At 37.4% G+C, this 23,112-nt stretch overlaps 3 protein-coding genes across 3 annotated transcripts; all 3 read right to left on the reverse strand.

The window, feature by feature from the left end:
• Positions 1 to 581: 581 nt before the first annotated feature.
• Positions 582 to 2,095, reverse strand: LOC138353351 (trypsin-1-like). Its single transcript, XM_069306334.1, has 3 exons — positions 1,953 to 2,095; positions 1,412 to 1,632; positions 582 to 1,197 (listed from the first exon to the last, which is right to left on the reverse strand). The coding sequence occupies exons 1-3, from the start codon at positions 1,993 to 1,995 to the stop codon at positions 661 to 663; spliced, it is 801 nt and encodes a 266-aa protein (XP_069162435.1). The 5' UTR covers positions 1,996 to 2,095; the 3' UTR covers positions 582 to 660.
• A 3,280-nt stretch (positions 2,096 to 5,375) lies between these two features.
• LOC138353352 (trypsin-1-like) lies at positions 5,376 to 6,970 on the reverse strand. The gene is made up of 3 exons (XM_069306336.1): positions 6,815 to 6,970; positions 6,206 to 6,426; positions 5,376 to 5,991 (listed from the first exon to the last, which is right to left on the reverse strand). The coding sequence occupies exons 1-3, from the start codon at positions 6,855 to 6,857 to the stop codon at positions 5,455 to 5,457; spliced, it is 801 nt and encodes a 266-aa protein (XP_069162437.1). The 5' UTR covers positions 6,858 to 6,970; the 3' UTR covers positions 5,376 to 5,454.
• A 4,901-nt stretch (positions 6,971 to 11,871) lies between these two features.
• Positions 11,872 to 22,293, reverse strand: LOC123744934 (transmembrane protease serine 9). The gene is made up of 7 exons (XM_069306362.1): positions 22,159 to 22,293; positions 21,815 to 22,035; positions 19,879 to 20,410; positions 19,519 to 19,692; positions 13,593 to 13,643; positions 12,647 to 12,867; positions 11,872 to 12,408 (listed from the first exon to the last, which is right to left on the reverse strand). Exons 1-7 carry the CDS (start codon positions 22,199 to 22,201, stop codon positions 11,872 to 11,874), a joined length of 1,779 nt encoding a protein of 592 aa, XP_069162463.1. The 5' UTR covers positions 22,202 to 22,293.
• Between the last annotated feature and the right edge of the window lie 819 nt (positions 22,294 to 23,112).

The raw sequence follows: 23,112 nt of genomic DNA on the forward strand, positions 1-23,112 counted from the left end.
AAACTCTGTTGTTATAAATGAAGTAACGAAGTTAATTTAAGGTAATTATCAGGACAGAGCTTCAAGCGAGTTTGGCTGTATAGCACTTGGAAGGTATGAGGACCAGATGAGAAATATACAATACCAAAAATATATAAACCAAAACATTTATATTATAAAGTATTAAAATGCGAAAAATGTAAGCTAAATAGGAGCTTGAGTAAGAAGTAACCGAGACTCAATCATTATTCGTCTTGTCATCTCTTGTTAGATTTAGTAAGATTAATTCTCTTTCCGGTTTAGTTTGTGTATATTCTCCCTTTTTCTTTTCTTGTATACTTGGCAAGAGTGTTTAAAAAAGAAAGTGCTCTGATTTCTCACTTACCTTTTCACGTAGTTACTTGCGAATTTCTTCATATTTATACATATTTATACATATTAAACATGTTAATTACATAATTATCATCTATGTTTACTTCTTTACGTAGCTAAATGTAGTTCAAAGAATTAATAATCCTTCGATATACTAGATCGACATTTTTACAGTATTAATGCCGGAAATAATTCATTCTTGATTTTAATTGTGATAAAAAACAACAACAAAATTATTAATATTTATTGATAACTTAACTATGTTATGTTACTAATACTCATAATTATGAGTGTTATTAGTAACACTGTTTACACTGCATTCGCTTCGACCCAGTTGACGAAGTAGGACACCTCAGTGTAGACGCCGGGGTAGCCGGGACGAGCGCAGCCGTAGCCCCAAGACACAATACCGGCCAGATAGGTAGACCCGGTATCGCTGGCTGCCAGAGGTCCACCAGAGTCACCCTGGCAGGAGTCCACCCCTCCCTCAGGAACACCGGCGCAGATCATGGAATCATAAATCTCACTAACACTATAATCATCACGGCACTCTGCGTCAGTCAGGAGAGGGATAGTCACCTTCTGCAGCACATCAGGACTGTTTCCTCCCTCGCTTGTGGTGCCCCAGCCTGTGACAATGGAGTTACCAGTGGCTGTATGTCCTTGTGCCGGAAGAGCAATGGGAGCCACGTTATTATTGAAAGTCAGGGGTGAAGCCAGATGAAGAATAGCGATGTCATTATCAAGCAGGGAGTAGTCGAAGTTCTCATGAAGGGTGATCTTTGATACCTTAATGGTCTGCTCCGATCCATCATTTTCGCTCAAGTTAAGTTCTCCAGCCACAATCTGTAGTGATAGAATTAACATTATTATATAATATATTTCTTAGCGGAAATTATTTGTTATTGATAACTGAGTTATAATATTTAGGAATTTGCAATTTTTTATTTTATAACTTATAAAATATTCTGCAATATCATTCTTCATCACACATCTTCACATTTTAATCCCCCATGAGTCAAAGAGAAATATGCATTCCTAAATCAAAGCAATAACTTACCTGGAGGTTTCTAGGGTTGTTGTAATTTTCACCGTAGACACAGTGACCAGCAGTGATGGCATGGTTTTCATCATAGATGGAAGCTCCGCAGAAATGGAATGCAGGATTGTAAGAGCTATCCTGGAAGCTGAGTTGGTATGGGAACTCCCCGAGCGTGGCGTCTGTGCCACCAACGATCTTGTAATTGGTCCGAGGGAACCTCAGCCTGATGGAAGGGGCGGCTGAGGAAAAGTGGGAGGAAATTTATGTAGAACTTATTGAAAGAATAGAAACATAATCTCAGTATTGCAAGCTTGTTACTTTGCGTGATATTCATTAGATGTAATTTTAAAGGAAAAGAGTTGCTCATTGAAAACGAATCTGATCTATAAATATATATACACACAGATTTGAACACAACAGCATTATTACAATTGTTAATTTATTATTTCCTCGTTCGCTAGATGCTAGAAGGTATTTACTTAAAATGGACGGAATCCATAACTAAATTAGAAATTGCAATTAAGCTGTTTTGTTCAATTATTTGTTTAAGTTCAATTACCGAGAGCCCCGGCGAGGAACAAACAGAACACGAGGAACTTCATGGCTGGTCACTGGTGGAGAACATCTCCCAACCACTGACGATATATATACTGGCTACCCGGGATTACCGTTCTCCTTATCGTCTCTTATCGGGGAAACCCAAACATTCAACCACTACTTGGTCGCTGATGGATTGGAATTATCCTATATTACAATGAACTGAATATTTGCGTAGAACAACATTAACCATCAATACATAATAGATATTTTTGGTGTTTGGCTTAACGCCCGTTGGCAGTGGGAGAGTTGTTAAGACCAGTATAAGAGAGTTATTAAGATTCATCAACCAGCAGAAATATTTTACCTTTGTATATAGTCCAATTGAAAAGTGAACGCTCAATGTGTATTCAAAGAGAAATTGGATACACCTCTCGATGTAAATATTTCCTGAATATTCCTTTAACAAACTTATCTCATATTTGTGTTAAAAATATTCATGAAATCACGTTCTGTAATCTTATTGATATATGTTCCTCCTGCTTCCCTCTCCTACATTTCTTATCATATTTAAATAATAATATATTTCTTTATCACTACCAATCTTTAATAATGTTAGTAAATAAATAATGAGGGAAAGAAAAATATTATTGGAAACCAAAATTATTCTATTTGAACAGCAGAGGTAAAACTTTAACGAATTATTATTCATCAAATATGTATAATCCTCATGCAAGGACTCAGACAAATATGTGAACGAAGAAAGTCTCACAAAACGATTTAATCACTGTAGAAGCATGGAGAGACACCCCTGTAATCAATACATTGTAAGAACGAGGATTGAAATACAGTAATTAGATCATTAAAAGTACGATCAGAGATTCCCACAAATTGGATAATCGAAGTAAGAAGGAAAGCCACTTTGTAATTATATCACCATATACAAGGATAGATGTATTTTTATAGTTGATTTATTTATATATTTAGGAGTTTTTACATTCTTGTAAAACCACTATCACGCATACCAAATGAGATACGGATTACATCTATAGGCAAATTAAATCATTTAAAAAAATAATAATATTTAAACAAACAAAAGTAGTTACAAGAAAAACGCCTAGTTATTCAACACTGTTATCACTTATTTATGGGTAGTAACAGTGCAAAAGGAGAAGCTTCCACTGTTTTATATTCCAAAGGTTTCCCTTCATCCCAAGGCCGCTGGTTGAGAAAGTTACTTATCTTTGCATATGCTGCTTGATTGATGATGAGTCATCTTCATATGTATATATATATATGTGTGTGTGTGTGTGTGTGTGTGTGTACTTACCTAGTTGTGCTTGCGGGGTTTAGGTCTGGCTCTTTTATCCCGCCTCTCAACGGTCAATCAACTAATGTACAGGTTCTTGAGCCTACTGAGCTCTATCATACCTACACTTGAAGCTGTATATGGAGTCAGTCTCCACCACATCACTTCCTAATGCATTCCATTTGTCTACTACTCTGACACTGAAAAAATTCTTTCTAACGTCTCTATGGATCATTTGGGCACTAAATTTCCACCTGTGTCCCCTAGTGCGTGTGCCCCTTGTGTTAAAAAGTCTGTCTTTATCTACACTATCAATTCCTCTGGGAATCTTGTATATGGTATGTGTGTGTGTGTGTGTGTGTGTGTGTGTGTGTGTGTGTGTGTGTGTGTGTGTGTGTGTGTGTGTGTGTGTGTGTGAGTGTGTGTGTGTGTGTGTATGTGTGTAAATCACTAAAATTAACATCTGATGAAAAATGAGACAGTGTCAGACCACGAAGGAAGAATTGAAACAGAAATTTCCCTAAGTACTTTCGTATTTAATAATAAATCTTCAGAAGAAATGAAGATGTATTCCTTGTGAAGATGTATTATTAAATACGAAAGTAATTAAGGGGAAAGAATGGTCGGCGATTTAACCGATAGAAAGGTCGATGAAAAATATCTGGCTGTACCCGGGTCTTTCTGCCTCTTTTCCCCTCGCTAACAGTGATGATGAAATCCGTGCCAGATAACGTAAATCATTCAGCTTAAGATATTATAAACAGTGAGAAAATATTAAGATCAAACATCGGGATCGACCGCCCGTTCCTGGAGTCCCCAGACTTAATAATTTTAATGTCAACATTACGTTCTTTTGATTCAACTGATCTTTCTAAAATATCAATTGGAAATTATTTAAAATTATCATGACCAACTTCCATGATTTGACTAATAAAACATGAAATAATAAACACATTTGTTTCACTATTTCAAGTAATCATATAGAAGTCGTAACTCCTCAAATTTTATTCAGTATTTTCAAAATGACGTTTAGAAATATATATATATTTATATATATATATATATATATATATATATATATATATATATATATATATATATATATATATATATATATATATATTAAATTTCAGAGTCACCTGATAATTGCAATGGGTGTGTGTACAATATTCCTTGTAAATCTTAAAATTAATTATTTGGGAAGAGTTGGTATACATCGGACCATTGAATAAATTACTGTAAGTATAGTATAATGACAAGTCAGGGTTCAAATTCTCTGTTTATTCGAATAAAATATTTATTTCATCTAGATCAAATTCACTGATTTAAATAACAATTACTGCACGTAAGCAAATTATTGAAAGAAATATAATCAAACTCTGTTCAACAAATCCACAACCGTCGTGATGAGGGTTCGAACCTACGCACAAGATATTTCCAGATGCGCATTAGTCATTTGATATTTTATATATCAAAGTTCATTTGATATGTTTCATTTGATATATATATATTTAAGATATATCATAGTTCATTTGATAAATCACGTTATTGCGATTTCTGTCTTTAAACTCTGTTGTTTTAAAGGAAGTAAGAAAGTTAACTTAAGGTAATTATCAGGATAGAGCTTCAAGCGAGTTTGGCTGTATAGCACTTAGAAGGTATGAGGACCAGAGCTGAAATAAACAATAACAAATATATATAATCCAAAAAAATGTATGTTATAAAGTATTAAAATTCGAAAAATGTAAGAAAATAAGAGCTTGAGTAAGAAGTAACCGAGAGTCAATCGTTATACATCTTGCCATCTCATGTTAGATTTAGTAAAATTAATTCTCTTTCCGGTTTTGTTTGTGTATATTCTCACTTTTTTTTCTTGTATACCTTGCAAGAGTGCTTAAAAAAAAAGTGCTCTAATTTCTCACTTATCTTTTCATGAAGTTACTTGCGCATTTCTTCATATTTATACACATAAAACATTTTTATATCATAATTATCATTTATGTTTACTTCTTTGCGTAGCTAAATGTTGTACAAAGAATTCATAATCATACGATATGCTAGATCGACATCTTTACAGTATTAATGCCAGAAATAATTAATTCTTGATTATAAATTCGGTGATAAAAAACAACAACAAAATTATTAATATTTATTGATAACATAAATATGTTATGTTATTAATATTCATAATTATGAGTGCTAATAGTAACATTGTTTACACTGCATTCGCTTCGACCCAGTTGACGAAGTAGGACACCTCAGTGTAGACGCCGGGGTAGCCGGGACGAGCGCAGCCGTAGCCCCAAGACACAATACCGGCCAGATAGGTAGACCCGGTATCGCTGGCTGCCAGAGGTCCACCAGAGTCACCCTGGCAGGAGTCCACCCCTCCCTCAGGAACACCGGCACAGATCATGGAATCATAAATCTCACTAACACTATAATCATCACGGCACTCTGCGTCAGTCAGGAGAGGGATAGTCACCTTCTGCAGCACATCAGGACTGTTTCCTCCCTCGCTTGTGGTGCCCCAGCCTGTGACAATGGAGTTACCAGTGGCTGTATGTCCTTGTGCCGGAAGAGCAATGGGAGCAACGTTACTGTTGAAAGTCAGGGGTGAAGCCAAATGAAGAATAGCGATGTCATTATCAAGCAGGGAGTAGTCGAAGTTCTCATGAAGGGTGATCTTTGATACCTTAATGGTCTGCTCCGATCCATCATTTTCGCTCAAGTTAAGTTCTCCAGCCACAATCTGTAGTGATAGAATTAACATTATTATATAATATATTTCTTGGCGGAAATTAATTGTTATTGATAACTGAGTTATAATATTTAGGAATTTGCAATTTTTTATTTTATAACTTATAAAATATTCTGCAATATCATTCTTCATCACACATCTTCACATTTTAATCTCCCATGAGTCAAAGAGAAATATGCATTCCTAAATCAAAGCAATAACTTACCTGGAGGTTTCTTGGGTTGTTGTAATTTTCACCGTAGACACAGTGACCAGCAGTGATGGCATGGTTTTCATCATAGATGGAAGCTCCGCAGAAATGGAATGCTGGATTGTAAGAGCTATCCTGGAAGCTGAGTTGGTATGGGAACTCCCCGAGCGTGGCGTCTGTGCCACCAACGATCTTGTAATTGGTCCGAGGGAACCTCAGCCTGATGGAAGGGGCGGCTGAGGAAAAGTGGGAGGAAATTTTTATAAAACTTATTAAAAGAATAGAAACATAATCTCAGTATTACAAGCTTGTTACTTTGCGTGATATTCATTTGATGCAATTTTAAAGGAAAAGAGTATCTTACTGAAATGGAATCTGATCTATAAATATATATATATATATATATATATATATATATATATATATATATATATATATATATATATATATATATATATATATATGTACAGAATTGAACACAACAGCATAATTACAATTGTTAATTTATTGTTTCCTCGTTCGCTAGATGCTAGAAGGTATTTACTTAAATTGGACGGAATTCACAACTAAATTAGAAATTTCAATAAAGCTGTTTTGTTTAATTATATGTTTATGTTCACCTACCGAGAGCCCCGGCGAGGAGCAGACAGAACACGAGGAACTTCATGGCTGGTCACTGGTGGAGAACATCTCCCAACCACCAACGGTATTTATACTGGCTACCCGGGATTACCATTCTCCTTTATCGTCTCTTATCGGGGAAACCCAAACTTTCAACCACCAATTAGTCGCTGATGGAATGAAATTATCCTATTTTTTACAAAGAATTGAGTATTTATGTGGAACAAATATATTAGCCACCAATACATTCTTTATATGTTTGGTGTTTGGTTTTTCGTCTATTACCATCGAGAGAGTTGTTAAGACCACGATGTGCAGGCGATGAGTCACAATAACGTGGCTGAAATATGTTGACCAGACAACACACTAGAAGGTGAAGGGACGACGACGTTTCGGTCCGTCTTGGACCATTCTCAAGTCGATTGAGAATGGTCCAGGATGGACCGAAACGTCGTCGTCTCTTTACCTTCTAGTGTGTGGTCTGGTCAACAAGACCACGATAGCTTACTGATCAACAAGGAAGAATATTTTAGCTTTGAACAGAACCCACAAGCAAAGTGATCTCCCTACGTATATACCCCGAGAGTGAAATATTACCTTTATAACAATATTTTCTAGGTGTCTACCTTTTGAATAAACCTTTAAAAAAAAACGTTTTTTGTTGTTGAAATATTTCTGTTAATACGTACGGTTATGCAGATAATGAGTCACAATAACGCGGCTGAAGACATAATGACCAAACCACACATCTGATACCGATAAAAACAACGAAGTTTTGGTCCGTCCTGAACCGTTATCAAGTCGTGCAATAGAAGAGAGAAAGGGACATAAAATCAAATTAGTAAAGATTTTCGAAAAAGAAACATTTAATAACTAAAATAAACAAAAAAGTGTTGAAAGAAAACCAAAGTGATTACAAAGTGTTCAATTTTTCAACACTGTATTTAGTTACTGATAAGCAGTGACCAAGAAAGTATAAGGAGTGTATTCTGTCTAACAGTCCAAGGGTTTTCCATCGTCTCAAAGCCGCCGGCCTGAGAAAGTTACTTATCTTTCCATATGTTGTGTTTTGATGCTGATTCATAATTATATACAAATATCCTTGGGGGTCACTCGGCATTGCCCGGGTCTCTCTGTCTCCCATCTATCTATATATTTATAAGTATATCCATCCAGCATTCTATCCGACTATCGATCCATTTATTCATCTGAATATATACACCCATGTATCCATTACTCTCTCCAATTATTTATCTCTCTATCTATTTATATATCTCAATCTGTTTGCATATATCTATACACCTATCCATTCATCTATCTATATATCTATACATCTATCCATTAATCTATCCATTCATCTATCAATTTATCTATCCATTCATCTATCCATTTATCTATCCATTTATTATTTAACCATTTATCTAACTATCCACATAACTATCCTTCAATCTATCCATCTATTTATCCATCCATCCATCTCTCTACCCATCTCTCTATCCATCCTTTAATGCATTAATACATCCATTCATCTAGCCTTCCATCTATCTATCTATATATCTATCTATACATCTATCCACGTATTTATTCATCTATATATCTATATATTCATATACCTATAGATCTATTTATTCCTCTTCCTTCCCCTGCTTTCCCGTCTCCTCCTTTACTAAGAAAATATATTATTAAGAATGACTGAAACAGCTTTGTTTATAGGTCTAAGAAAGTATATTGTTAAGAAAAACAACTCTTAATCACACTCTATGTTTCACTCTTGACTCATTGAAGAAAAAACATAAAAATGCCCGATGGGTCTTTATAATTACAATTATTTCTTACAGTATTTAACCTAAGCCTACCCTGACCAGCCTATAACCGCCCCGTATCCCAGACCATTCCCCCTGCAAATTTGGGTGAGGCTAGTCCCAATCATCTGCCCGCCAACTCTAAACAGACTGATTGATTGATGAAGATTAAGCCACCCAAGAGGTGGCACGGGCATGAATAACCCGTAAACCAAAAAAAAAACTAACAAACATTAGCTCATATTATATTCCTACACCTTTCACTCACTCTCTCTCTCTCTCTCTCTCTCTCTCTCTCTCTCTCTCTCTCTCTCTCTCTCTCTCTTAAGTAAGGCTTGGGTTTACTAGGAATTTCATTCATGATTCGAGTGAAACTCAAAGAAGAGTTGTCATCCTATATTTGCTCATCTGAAACCAGCTCCTATGAAGTCATTTATTTTATGGGCTTATTATTTGTATCTATTACGAATAAATTAATTTTAATATCACTATTTTAATAACTATCATATAAGGACCAGGATGAGTAGACATGTGTGTGTCCAGAACCTTCATATGGTCGACTGACAGGATTTCCCACATCAACGAATTGAGCTAACACGTTCGCGATGAATGGATGAATGATCGCCAGTGGAGTGATGCTCCTGAGAAAGCCTTACCAACATGAGATTGTTGATAGTTGAGCGCCTTGAGTTATGGGTGCCAATTTCTGGCTGTCCACGATGTTGGGGCAGGTGGGAAAATTTGTGAATATAGGCCTTATAAATAACAAATTCCATCAAAATATCGCCGGTGATGAAAATTTTGATGTTCTGAGCAGTCTATCCAGAACGGGTCAAGATAATCATCCTTGCGCAATTTTCCACCTTGTTCAGAAGATAGAGAACTTAAGAAGATAGAGAATTTAAGAAGATGGAGAATTTAAGAAGATGGAGAATTTAAGAAGATGGAGAATTTAAAAAGATGGAGAATTTAAGAAGATGGAAAACTTAAGAACATGAAGAATGTAAGAAAAATGGTGAACTTAAGAAGATGGAGAATTTAAGAAGATTGAGAAATTTAAGAAGACGAAGAATTTAAGAAGATGGAGAACTTAAGAAGATGGAGAATTTAAGAAAAAAGGAGAAATGATCATAAGGCCATCATATATATAATCAGATGGAATCATATATCCCATCTGCACTTAGCGCTGAAGGGATATATGATTGTGTTGGAGATCCAGTCTGGGGATTGGTAAGGCGGATCCAGTCTGGGGATTGGTTTGGTCCTTCAGCTTGTTATTTTCTTCATGATGATTATATATTCAACCCGTCCTCTTAAAAATAACGTCACTTTTGGCCCGTATGCGCGCTATGGCCAAATTTGAACGTAATTTGAAATGAAATCGACTCACAAAAGTGACGTACAGTTCCGTTTTCTGTTTGAGTCGTCCGGCTTACTCGGCCAGCTTAGAACAGGCAACTTTCCATTAACGTTTTTCAAACCGTTTTGAAACTTTATGAGAATTTCCTGCCCACCTAACCTATCAGAGGACCCTTAACTTACTGTTGTTGAAAAAAAAAATCCCAAATTTATTTTCAATTTTTTTTTCATTTTCAAATTACGTCCATATTCGGCCATACGGGCAAACGGCCAAAAGCGACGTTCTTTTTAAGAGGACAGGTTGCGCTATTGATGTACTTATATATTGATGAATTTAATGCAGTGAAGACGGTTACATTGACGAAGGTAGAGTGGTTTATAATAATGGTTGTGTGTATCTTTGTGGGTGTGTGTTATGGAATGGTTAAATCAATGATTCTTGCACAAATCGTCTCAATATTTCTTATGTTATTTGCTTGGGAAAGAAGTTGAAACGTTGTCATTTTATAACTTTTTCACAAAAATTGAGTATTTACGTGGAACAAGAATATTAGCCACCAATACATGCATCATATGAACAAATATGAAAGTGTAGTGTACAGCGTAGTGTAGTGTAGTGTAGTGTAGTGTAGTGTAGTGTAGTGTAGTGTAGTGTCATGCATCATATGTTTGGTGTTTGGCTTATCGACTATTACCAGCGGGAGAGTTGTTAAGACTACGATAGCTTATTGATCAAGAAGCATGAATATTTTAGCCTTTCGCCTTTATCATTCGCATTTCGGGGAACTTGTCAGCATCTTCGGACTCACCGAAGAAGCGGATTTAAGTTAGCTGAAGCTAAAGAATACATATAACCAAGTTAGGATATGGTGAAATAGGGTGTAACTTTCGATGCTGGCTGAGGCAGTAGGTGAGGAGTGAGCTGGATATTCTGCTTTGATCTTCAGGATGGTCAAGTGTTCCTGGCTGCTGATAGTTGGATGAGTGTTTGATACGTAGTGCTTCACCAATGATTAATATATGATTGTCGTTGTATCTGACGGTTATTTCGGCGTTGTTTGTTAGAACATCTCTGGTGATGATCTGGTTGTATGTAAAAGTTATGTGATATTTGATGGAGCATTTTAAGGCGCATTGTCAAGCGCTTTAAAAAAGAAAGAGAGACTTTGATGCCTTGCCAATATATTGAAATTGTGGGGCTTACAATCCGCAAGTGGACTGCTCCTGCAAGTATGTTTGAGCCCTGAACATGGTCAATGTATATACACCAAAAAATTAAACCCGATGTTATAAAAAAGAAAATAAAGAATTTTAAATATTAGACACTTTCAACGTTTGACAATTTTAAGAGAAATAGGGGTTTGAGCCAAGAGGAAATCCGCTGACAGTTGTTGTTCGAGTCCTGTAATCACTTATTGCATATGTGTAGGATGCTTAATATATGAATATAACATAAGAATCAAGTAATTTGCAGAAGGCCTACTAGCCCATACGTGGCAGCTCCTATTCATATTCATATGTATAGGAGGTTTGGAATCAGGTTTTCTTTGTAATTGTTCTCAACTCTTTTGCTGATTACAGTGTATTCTTTATTAGTGTATTAGGTAAAATATAGTGCTCTGATATCTCATTGATCCTTTCTTGTGGTTACTTACGCATCTATTCATTCTATATCATATTCATATATATGTAAAACATAATTTCATCTATATTTACTTTTTTTAATTTTCTACAAGGCTTAATGTTCTAAAAAGTTATAATTCTTTGTAATACTGAATCGGCATTTGCATAGAATTAATACCAAAAATATTTGCTTAATTTTTAATTCAGTTATAAACTGGTTACCAAAACATTTTTTGTTTATCGTTTACAAAATCTGCGTGTTGATAGTAACACTGTTTACACTGCATTCTGTTTGACCCAATCGACGAAGTAGGCCACCTCAGTGTAGACGCCGGGGTAGCCGGGACGAGCGCAGCCGTAGCCCCAAGACACAATACCGGCCAGATAGGTGGACTGGGTGTCGCTGGCGGCCAGAGGTCCGCCAGAGTCACCCTGGCAGGAGTCCACCCCTCCCTCAGGAACACCGGCGCAGATCATGGAATCATAGATCTCATCAGCACCATAATCAGCTCGGCACTCTTCGTCTGTCACTAGAGGGATAGTCACCTTCTGCAGCACATCAGGAGTGCTTCCTCCCTCGGTTGTGGTGCCCCAGCCTGTGATAATGACGTCACCACTGGCTGCATGACCTTGTTCTGGAAGATCAATGGGACCGACGTTCTCGTTGAACGTGAGGGGTTCAGCCAGCTTAAGAAGAGAGATGTCATTAATAAGAAGGTCGTAGTCGAAGTCCTCATGCAGGATTATCTTCGCCACCCTGACTGTCTGCTCCGGTCCTTCCAAAAGACTCAAGTCGAGGTCTCCAGCCACAATCTGAAGCGTTAATTACACTTCATTATCTAATTATCACAACGGCATCAAAAATATATTCACATTAGCAGAAATATTTGTTGTAATTATTTTATAAATAATTTTTAAGTAATTTGTTTAACTATATAGCATTCACATGATAAAATATGTGATATACAGTATCCTTCTATATCGTAGAGGCTCAAACACAGCGCCTACACGAGACGGAGGGACCTACATCCCACTACTATTACAAGCTTACCTGGAGGCCACTTGGGTTGTCGTAGTTATCGCCGTAGACGCAGTGGCCAGCAGTGATGGCATAGTTTTCATTGTAGATGGAAGCTCCGCAGAAATGGAAAGAAATCCCTAGAAACGTTTCCTGGAAGCTGAGTTGGTAGGGGAACTCGCCTTGCTTGGCGTCTTCGCCACCGACGATCTTGTAATTGTTTGGTGGGAATCTCAGCCTGCGGCTGGGGGCGGCTGGAGACGCAGATGGAGGACATTAAAGATAGGAAAAATTATTGAAAGGAAATCAAATTATCTCATTGTTGTTAACTTGTACTTCTGTGTGATATGCATACGATATAACTCCTACTTAGACAAAACCATTAAATTTGGCCGAGGGAAGGGAATTTAGTTGATATATTAGGGGAAAGCATCAAGCCATTACGACTATATAGCACTTGGAAGGGATTAGGATAAGGATTTGGGATGGGACCGGGGAAGGGAATGGTGTCGAACCACTTGGACAGTTGGGGCTTGAACGCCGACCAGCGTGAAGGGAGACTGTCGCTCTACCGTCCGGCCTAAGTAGTTGGGCTAAATTTCGAAGAAAATTCTAAATTTTTCGTGTCTGATTTTATATGTAATTTTGGTTGTAACTTCACGGGAATGATGATATATATCACAATATTGAGAAATGTTACCGACTGTCTTTTAATTTGTAAAACTTTCAAGTTACGTAATAGTGAAGAATATCAGAACTATTTACGTTAGAAGAGCATGCTAATTTAATTTAAGGTCAAAACAAATGAAAATATACCACAAGTATTAACTTAAATATATCTCTCAGTGGATACAATATTTTTGAAAAAAACTATTACCGAAGCAATTTGGCTTATTAGGACGTGCTTCCTTAGAAGCACGACATATAGATTGACTTAACGAGAGGATACCAGAAGTGGAAGAGTGAGAAGTGGACTTACCGAGAGCCCCGGCGAGGAGCAGACAGAACACGAGGAACTTCATGGCTGGTCACTGGTGGAGAACATCTCACAACCACCGACGGTATATATACTGGCTACCCGGGATTACCATTCTCTTTATCGTCTCTTATCGGGGAAACCCGAACTTTCCACCCCCCCAATGAGTCGTTGATGAGATGCATTTAACCTTTTTTTCACAGTGAATTGTGTATTTAAATAAAGCAAGAATACAAACCGTTTATACATAACACGTAAGAAGACATACATAATATGCTCCACTTGGGCTGAACAGTAGAGCGACGGTCTCGCTTCATGCAGGTCCGCGTTCAACCCCCGACCGTCCAAGTGTTTGGGCACAATTCCTTCCTTCCGTCCCATCCCAAATCCTTATCCTGATCCCTTCCAAGTGCTCTATAGTCGTAATGGCTCGGTGCTTTTCCCTGATAATTCCCTCCCCTCTTTATGCTAGTAAACAATGATACTTAAACAAAGTCCATGTTATAAATGTAGGGATGGAATGTTCATGAAACATATTAATCTCATTGATTTAATTCACCTGGGATCTAGGAGACTCGAACCACCGGCTCCATACGCGTGTGAGGACGAAGCTTTTATCGACTCTATTGCCCAGTCCATGGAGTTTCGACCTTACGCGGCGGGTCACGTAAGGTTGATATTAATCGTTATTTCCCCATATATCTCTTTTGTCTTACATCACTTAATTTCATTACATAAATTTTCTGCTTGTTAATATTGATGACAAATAAATCGAAGATTTGAAGAGAAACACTATAGAACATCGCATTGGCTTAGTGGGTGTAACTTGACCAGACCACACACTTGAAAGTGAAGGGACGACGACGTTTCGGTCCGTCCTGGACTATTCTCAATTCGATTGTGATAATCACAATCGACTTGCAAATGGTCCAGGACGGACCGAAACGTCGTCGTCCCTTCACTTTCTAGTGTGTGGTCTTGTCGACATACTTCAGCCACGTTATTGTGACTCATCGCCTGCATATGGGTGTAACTTTTTCCTGTAGATAGGTAACACTGTTTTCTTATTTACAATATGTAATAAATTTACAAATCTTATGCTAGATATCGAGTGTGAGCATTGGAGATAGGCCAGTAATCAGAGCATTGAGAGTATGAGGACAGGCACCAGCAATCAGAGCATTGTAAGTACAAGGACACCCAAGAATCAGATCATTGTGAATATGAGGAAAGACACAAATAATCACATCATTGTGAGTACGAGTGTTATGAGAACGTGAGTGAGTGAAAACAATTGTACCAAGCTAAGTACAAGGAGAGACCCGCTAATAGTTCAAACAATCATTGCATGTTTTTTCTTTGAATAATATAAACAAATAGTTTGAAAGAGAACCCAATTAGTTACAAGGAAACCGTTCAGTTACTATAGACGGTAATTAGTAATTGATGCGCACTGACCAAATGCGAAGGTGGAGGAGTTTCTTACATTCCAAGGGTTTCCCATCGTTTCAGGGCCACTGGCGTGAGAAAGTTAGTTATCTTTGCATATGTCGTGTGCCTGGTACGAGTCTATCTTCTCATACTACTTTCCTTGATGCATACTTATTAATGTTGTCCTCCATCCTTTGTGGTATTTATTTCCTTCTGTTTCGTAGAACGTAGTACTTGAATCCTGGTCTGTTGTCCTTCTTCATTTCAAAATAATGTTTCACTACATTCCTTTTACACACACAAACACACACTCAAGAATGTTATGGAATGAATAATTTATCATCCTTGCAGGTATTGGTCATTCGAGCCTCCACGTGAGCTAGGTGTTGGCCTCAGCCAGCGACTCTACTAACTCTCGTCAAGTAAAGTCATCTCAGCAAAGTTTTTTAACGTGGTGTTAGTCTTGGAAGGTCGCCTGTTTAATGCTTGCGACCTCTTAATGGTCTCTGCTCCTAATGCCCATTGCCCATTAATGCTCACTCCTCTAAATGCTCGCTTTCTTGAATGCACATTCCCTTTCTTGAATGCACATTCCCCTTCTTGAATGCACATTCTCTTAATGAACACTTCCCTTAATGCTCACTTCCCTTAATGCTCACTTCCCCTAATGCTCACTACACTTAATGCTAATGCTCACTTCTCTCTATGCCCATTCCCCCTTATTGTAAATGAAGGCTCTGTTGTAACGTGTCAATGTTGAGTTTTATTATTATTATTGAAGAACGAGAGCATATACAATATTTGAACACTATAGTCGTGGTGGGAAGTTGAGGTGGTCTGTTTGTCCAGGTGTGGTAACACTGTAGGGATAGAGGAGTAGAGAGCCGCTGTACGGTTTTCTTATCCGACCTTCAACAGATTCGAGACGGGGGGAACCTAATATTTTTTATCTACGTGTCTCTCTCTCTCTCTCTCTCTTGTGATTAGATTACGAATAGAGTTTGCTTGTACTTAAATCTGGAGTAAAACTACTCTGAGTTGAGTTTGTTAACCAGGTAGAAATCATTGTGAACTTGACCTAATTTTTGTCATTCTCCAGAAGCTATTAACAATCATACTTTTTCAGAGTGTTAATTAGAATATGTATACCTAATGATAGTATTGTTTTCGAAAAATTATGAAAGCCCAAGGGTTCGTAAACTTAATATTTTTAGTTGAATATAACATAAAATACTTACAAAAAAATTCTTATTAAATATTGAAATTTTTTTGAATTATTTTACCTGTCTATATTGTTCTAATGTTACAAGATGCGTTGATTTATTTACGTGCTATTCTGAAGGTAAGGTAATTCTGTGGCGTGAGAGGGGAGCTAATATGACAGTAGAGCACTTGGGAGACATATGAGGGCAGTCTAGGCGTGTTGGACATGAGGAAAGACTAGGCGCTGGAACATGAGGACATGTCACATGGCTCCATGACTCCATAGACCAAAGAACCAGAACTCATCCCCCGCAAGCACAATTAGGTGAGTACACACTAAGCGCTGGGTCTTATGAGGACAGACTAAGCGCTGGGATGAGAACAGTGGAGGAATGTTGCCCAACCTCTTGGACCATCGGAGATTGAACGTAGACCTTGCACAAAGCAAGGTTGTCGCTACACCAACAAGTCAGAGTGGAAAAAGACAAAACTATCATGTTATTATTCCTATATATCATCCTGCTGTATGAATAAAGGTTTGAAGATGGATAAGTCTGGATTAAGCTAAGCCTCATTTGGTCACTCATGAGAATTTGGCATTGTCTTCACATAGCAACATGTCGAGCAACTAAGCTGGAAGTCTCACGAGAATATCTTTCAGGCAGATATCTACACTGTGCAACATGCTCCATAAAACTCGGAAAAGACTTTCCCATCCAGCTCGCAAGTTTTGCAGCCCCATCAACCTGCAATTTCCTGTTGACTCTGATTCCCCACCCATATTTTTCATCTATGAATAATATCACTTAAAAAAACAAAGGGGGGGGACCAGACTTTCTCAGCATTAACTATTTAATATCCCCCTGATACTCAAATGACTAAATTCACGACCTGTATATTTCTGTCAAAATAACAAAACAATACTAGAAATATTTCAACACGACAGAAAATGTTCATCAGTACCAAAGCCTCAAACTTCTAGTTGTCTCATAAAAGTATTTGTGTGTACGTCTGATACCATACTACTTGTGAAGGAGGAAATGTATATGTTTACCTCTCAGAATGTTTGGTAATATGTTTATTTGTGATGTGTGTCTATGTATATATTAACACGTTGTACTGAATGGGGTGAGAATAGCTTGAGCTACCTCATCCCTTTGTGTGTATTTTACCTCAATAAACTTATTTCAATTTCAATTTCAATTCTAGTTGTCTCTTCCACTCTAACGTATTCGTCCGCTTCACGTTTTGTCAAATATGGAGCGAAATGCTTCTCATGCTTCGAAAGGCAACTACAGTTGAGAACCAAACCACACATCGGAAAATTAAAAAAACAACGACGTTTCAGGTCCGTCCTGAACCATTATTAAGTCGTGCGATAGAAGAGAGGAAAGGACAGGCAAATAAATGAGATGAGAGGTGAGGAGCAGGTAAGAGAAAAAGGTAAGAATAAGATTTAAGTAAGAATAGGATAAGAATTAGAGGACGGTAAGAATAGGATGAGAATTAGAGGAAGGTAAGAATAAGAAGAGGGTCTAGAAAAAGGGGTAAGAGTAAGACGTAGGGGCAAAGCTTAAGTCAGATCACATTTGTTAAGAAGGTTACAGCATTTAAGTATGTACTGTAAAAGGGAAGAGTCAACAGCAACAAAGCCAGGACTAAGGGTCATGTTGGGTAGGATGTGTATCAGAGCCAATTCTACAAGACGGCGTCTGTGAAAAGTAGAGGCAGGAAAGATTATTACTCATCTTCTGAATACAATTTATGTTGTCCAAACACATAATCAAATGTGATTATGTGTTTGAATTACCTGTGTCAGGTAATCCATATCTCACAGCTATTTATTCAACGAGAGGTTTACCTTGTTTATCTTTATATATGCACTATGAGTTTACTTTAATTTTTAACAATGCTCAAGACAAAAGTATACTTGATGATTAGCTGGTAAGTTATTGTGGGGGGCCCTAATAACTCTCCAGAGGTTGATTAGCACTAAGCCCAACACCAAACCAACTCTCGCCTCACACAATTTGTATCCTTCCACAAATTTAATATGAGCCCATACTAATGCCTTGAAATTCCAAGCATTGTTCTCTCAAATACAACTAAAACGCTTTACAGAGCCAGACAAAGAGGATAATCCTGGCACTTGTTGGCCGAAATGTGTTCTTCCAGGATCTGAGATCTTCGGAGATCATGATTAATCTGCATTAAGAGAACATGGCATTTTGTTACGTGGTCATCCGGAAGCAAATTAATTTCAGCGCGAATATAACAATTTATATATATACAAAACAGAATAAGAACGTTGCCGTGGTTAGCAGATGGTTTTAAATCAAGTAAAAATAACTAATAAGACTGGGGAGTCTACGTCGACCACGCTCGACACTGTTAGTTGAATATATAAACAGTGTCAGATATAATATAAACAGATATTAATGTTAATGATAACAGTTAATCTGTCATCTCTTAATGAATAGATAATATCTATTAATATATAAACAGATATAATATATAAACAGTGTCATCATTAGAGACGAATTCATCTTCCAAATCTCACATTGTCGTCTCCAGCATACAAGGCTTAGAATTTAGAGGTGATGTATCTGAAGGACTGTAATATCATCTGGATATACGTCCAAATTACTGTTCGTCAATAGCTTATATTATAAATTACAGGTCTGCAAACTATGATAAAACTTTTAATTTTAATGTATTTTAACATACTACTGTAAGTGCTGGCTCTGAACGAGACGTAGACATAGTTATGTCACATCCCTTTTCATTCTTAGACTTGTAATTTGTATTCTTTGATATATAATATTAATGACCTTTGTTTATGTATAAATAATGTTAGCATATACTCTTTGTAATCATTTAGAAATAAATATCTAAAGCATTATATAAATACAAGTTCATACCTCAAGTCGAATGTTACTGTTGATAACAGTCCAACAATAGATGTCGTATATAAACAAGATATCAAATAGAATGCTATGTGATTAGCCATTTTGTACACAGTATTACGGACATCTGCTTGACGTTGTTCTCAAAGACGCTAAGCCAAGCACACTTGTTTTGCTGTTGTAGTGGTCAAGTTAAATGCCAAGAGCTTTGTAAGTTATTTCAAAAACTTAGTGAACGATCACGTGTTTAACACTAAGTTATCTAGTGAATGAGAAGCACCGGGATTTGGTTAATTTTAAGTACTTACTTAGATTGAATCTCCTGTAGTGTTAGTGTTACTTACACAGTAGCCTCTGTAGCCTTACAAACACCACTAGGGGGAGCCTACCTGACAGCACTACCAGGTGAGCCTCCATAGTAACACCACCGTAAGGATCCTTTCTTATAACACCTGGGAAATTCTCTGACAACACCACCAGGGGAACCTCCCTGACCACCCCATAAGGGGAACCTCCCTGACCACACCGCCAGGGACCCTTCCCAACAACTCCACCAGCGGAGTCTTAAAAATGTAAGCTTTATTTATCCTTTTAATGGAATTTCAAGATGTTTGTATGTGAATAAACAGACCAATGTTTTTTTTACAGAATTTTATTCGTGACAGTTTAAGACAATCAGAGAATGTTTACTTTGAATGTTCATGTTCTCAGAATTATCAGCAATATTAACATTAACATGCATGCTGTTTACACTGCATTTGCCTTAACCCAGTCGACATGGTAAGACACCTCAGTGTAGACGCCGGGGTAGCCGGGACGAGCGCAGCCGTAGCCCCAAGATACAATACCGGCCAGATAGGTAGACTGGATGTCACTGCAGGCCAAAGGTCCGCCAGAGTCACCCTGGCAGGAGTCCTTCCCTCCCTCAGGAACACCGGCGCAGATCATGGAATCGTCAATCTCTCCCTCGCCATAATCAGCGATGCACTCTTCGTCTGTCACAATAGGGACAGTCACCTTCTGCAGGATGGTTGGGGTGTCTCCTCCCTCGCTGGTCGTGCCCCAGCCGGTGACGATACAGTCGCCAGTGGCTGTATGACCTTGCTCTGGAAGGGCAATTGCTGAGACGTTTTCGTTGAAAGTAAGAGGTGTAGACAGATGAAGGAGAGCTATGTCGTTGTGCAGGTAAAATTCGTTGAAATCTTCGTGGTGAATGATCTTTTGCAGGATAGACGTCTGCTCGTTCCCATCTACAGACATGTCCCACTCACCAGCCACAACCTGGAAAAGGTTGAGAGTGTGAAGTATAACATTGACTTGAAAATGGCCCAGGACGGACCGAAACGTCGTCGTCCCTTCACTGTCTAGTGTGTGGTTTGGTCAACAAGTATAACATTACAATGGCTGACATCTTCTAATGATACTGACACGCGAAACCAGTGATACATGACATTACAAGCTGGTTTAGAAATATTCATAATATTTTATAATCTTATATTTGTAACTTAATTTTAGGTAATACTAATAATAACCCCAAGCTGATCTGTGTGTATTTTATGAAGTCCACAAAGTTCCATCCCAGCACTAAGCTTCACTACAGCTGAAATAAATGATCATACAAGAGGTGTCACATATGATTACAAGACAGATCCTTCCTATCAACGAACAGAGCAATTTTGGACGTTACAGTGTAATTTTTAGGTCAAAGCTGTTTGAAGAGTCATTCTGGAGCATTTGTGGCCCTTTAATCAGTGCTGGGCAGAGCTTCCGTTCATTTAACTTCATTAAATTACTTGATTTAAATTACTGAGTAAAGTTGAAAAAATAACAGTTTACTGAAATTCGGAACCGAAAAAACTTTAAACAATTCACTTGTTATTAAGTACAGTTTTTCATTAAATTAGAGATATAACAATAGCGAAGGAAACTACAGATAACTTTCAAGGACCAGTTTTTGATATAGAAAGTATTCTTGCTTCTTCTAAGGCCTTTCACATAGATGAATACGTCATCTGTTTCAAGGAGTTGAACCAGTTCGTTCTTACCTGCAATCTTTAGATACCTATTTCATTTCTTATCAATTTAGTAAGGAATTGAATAATGCGGATTCATATATCTTCACTTTGAGCAATGCTGTGAGACAGAGAGCGGGTTTGAGTCTTATTATTTACCACCATTCAAAGTTACGAAGTTACGAAGGAACTTAGTGTTCCTGTTTTAAGGTCAACAGAACATATCTTTATTAGTTAGAGCTACTGTTTATTTTGAAAAACTCATTTCTTACTAATGGATGTCTGATAAAAGGGCTGATAAATTCGCTTTCAAACAAAACCAAAATTTAAAGCATAACGATTTTGTTTACAGGGAGAGGTTAAAAACCATGTCATGATCATAAGAATTTTTTAACCAATCAAATGAAAAGCTTCAGTAAGTTTTTAAAATAAATGTTGAAATCATAAGCATATATTTAATATAATACAGTGGAGAAATAAGAGCTGAATCAGAACGTAGGATTTTTGTTTTTAACAGAATGATATGATTGCAGCTAGCATTATTTACAATGGCCTCAATGACTTGTGACATAGTAATGTACCGTGATCCAGCACATTACCGTGAGTTATTGCTATAGTAAATATACCGTACATGAAAACCCATGAGAACAACTAGCACTGAAAATAAACTTACCTGGAGATAATCAGGATTGTTCAAGTCTTGACCATAGACACAGTGGCCAGCAGTGATGGCCCACTCCTCCGTGTAGATGGAGGCCCCACAGAAGTGCCAAGGATCACCGTAGGAGAGATCCTGGAAGCTTAGCTGGTAGGGGAACTCACCAGGCTCAGCATCGGTACCACCAACAATCTTGTAATTGTTGGGGCGACGCCAAACCTTGCGTGAGGGTCCGGCTGAAGATTGAGACAACATAGAATCTATTACACACTTTTTATTTATTATAATCAAGATAATATAGATATCCATGAAGGTTTATACTGGACATCATGGGATTGGTGGGTGCAAGTTGGACTTACCGAGAGCCGCTGCAAAGAGCAGAGTGAGCACGAGGAACTTCATGACTGGCCACTGGTGAGGAACAACTCTCGTCTCCTCAATTTATACTGAACCGCGGATCTGCCATCGGAGGTTATCAGCATTTTTTGTACAGTTCCCTGTATCACTGCAGGATTTTCTTCACTATACATATATTATATTATATATATATATATATATATATATATATATATATATATATATATATATATATATATATATGTATATATATATATATGTACATACATATATGCCATTGTCAACACCTGACTGAGTCTGGTGTTGACAACGGCTATCAACAGCCCAAACGTTCATCTTCCTTTCCCATTTCTTTGTGGATTTTCCGCATGCAAATGATCAGTGTTTCGTGATCGTCAATGGCATATATATATATATATATATATATATATATATATATATATATATATATATATATATATATATATATATATATATATATGTGTGTGTGTGTGTGTGTGTGTGTGTGTGTGTGTGTGTGTGTGTGTGTGTGTCTGTGTGTCTGTGTGTGTATATTGACTTTTTGCATTTTACTACATGTGTCTGCAAAATCGAGCTATAAGTTCTTGTACCCCGCTTTTCTAGCCAATCTATTTCTCTTCTATTATATTTTCTACATATATTTCTCCATGTAATTCTTTCTTTCTATGTAATTTTGTATTTGTTTCTAACACAAGAACACACACACACACACACACACACACACACACACACACACACACACACACACAATTAGGTGAGTACAATTAGGTGAGTACACACGCACACACACATCCCAAGGAAGCAGCCCGTAGCTGCTTTCTAACTACCAGGTACCTATTTACTGCTCGTTGAACAGGACCACCAGGGTGAAAGAAACTCTGCCGGCAATTTATTTCCACTTCCGCCGGGAATTGAACCCGGGCTCTTAGGACTAT

This window comes from Procambarus clarkii, chromosome 57 (assembly GCF_040958095.1).
Source record: "Procambarus clarkii isolate CNS0578487 chromosome 57, FALCON_Pclarkii_2.0, whole genome shotgun sequence".
Classification (NCBI taxonomy): Eukaryota; Metazoa; Arthropoda; class Malacostraca; order Decapoda; family Cambaridae; genus Procambarus; species Procambarus clarkii.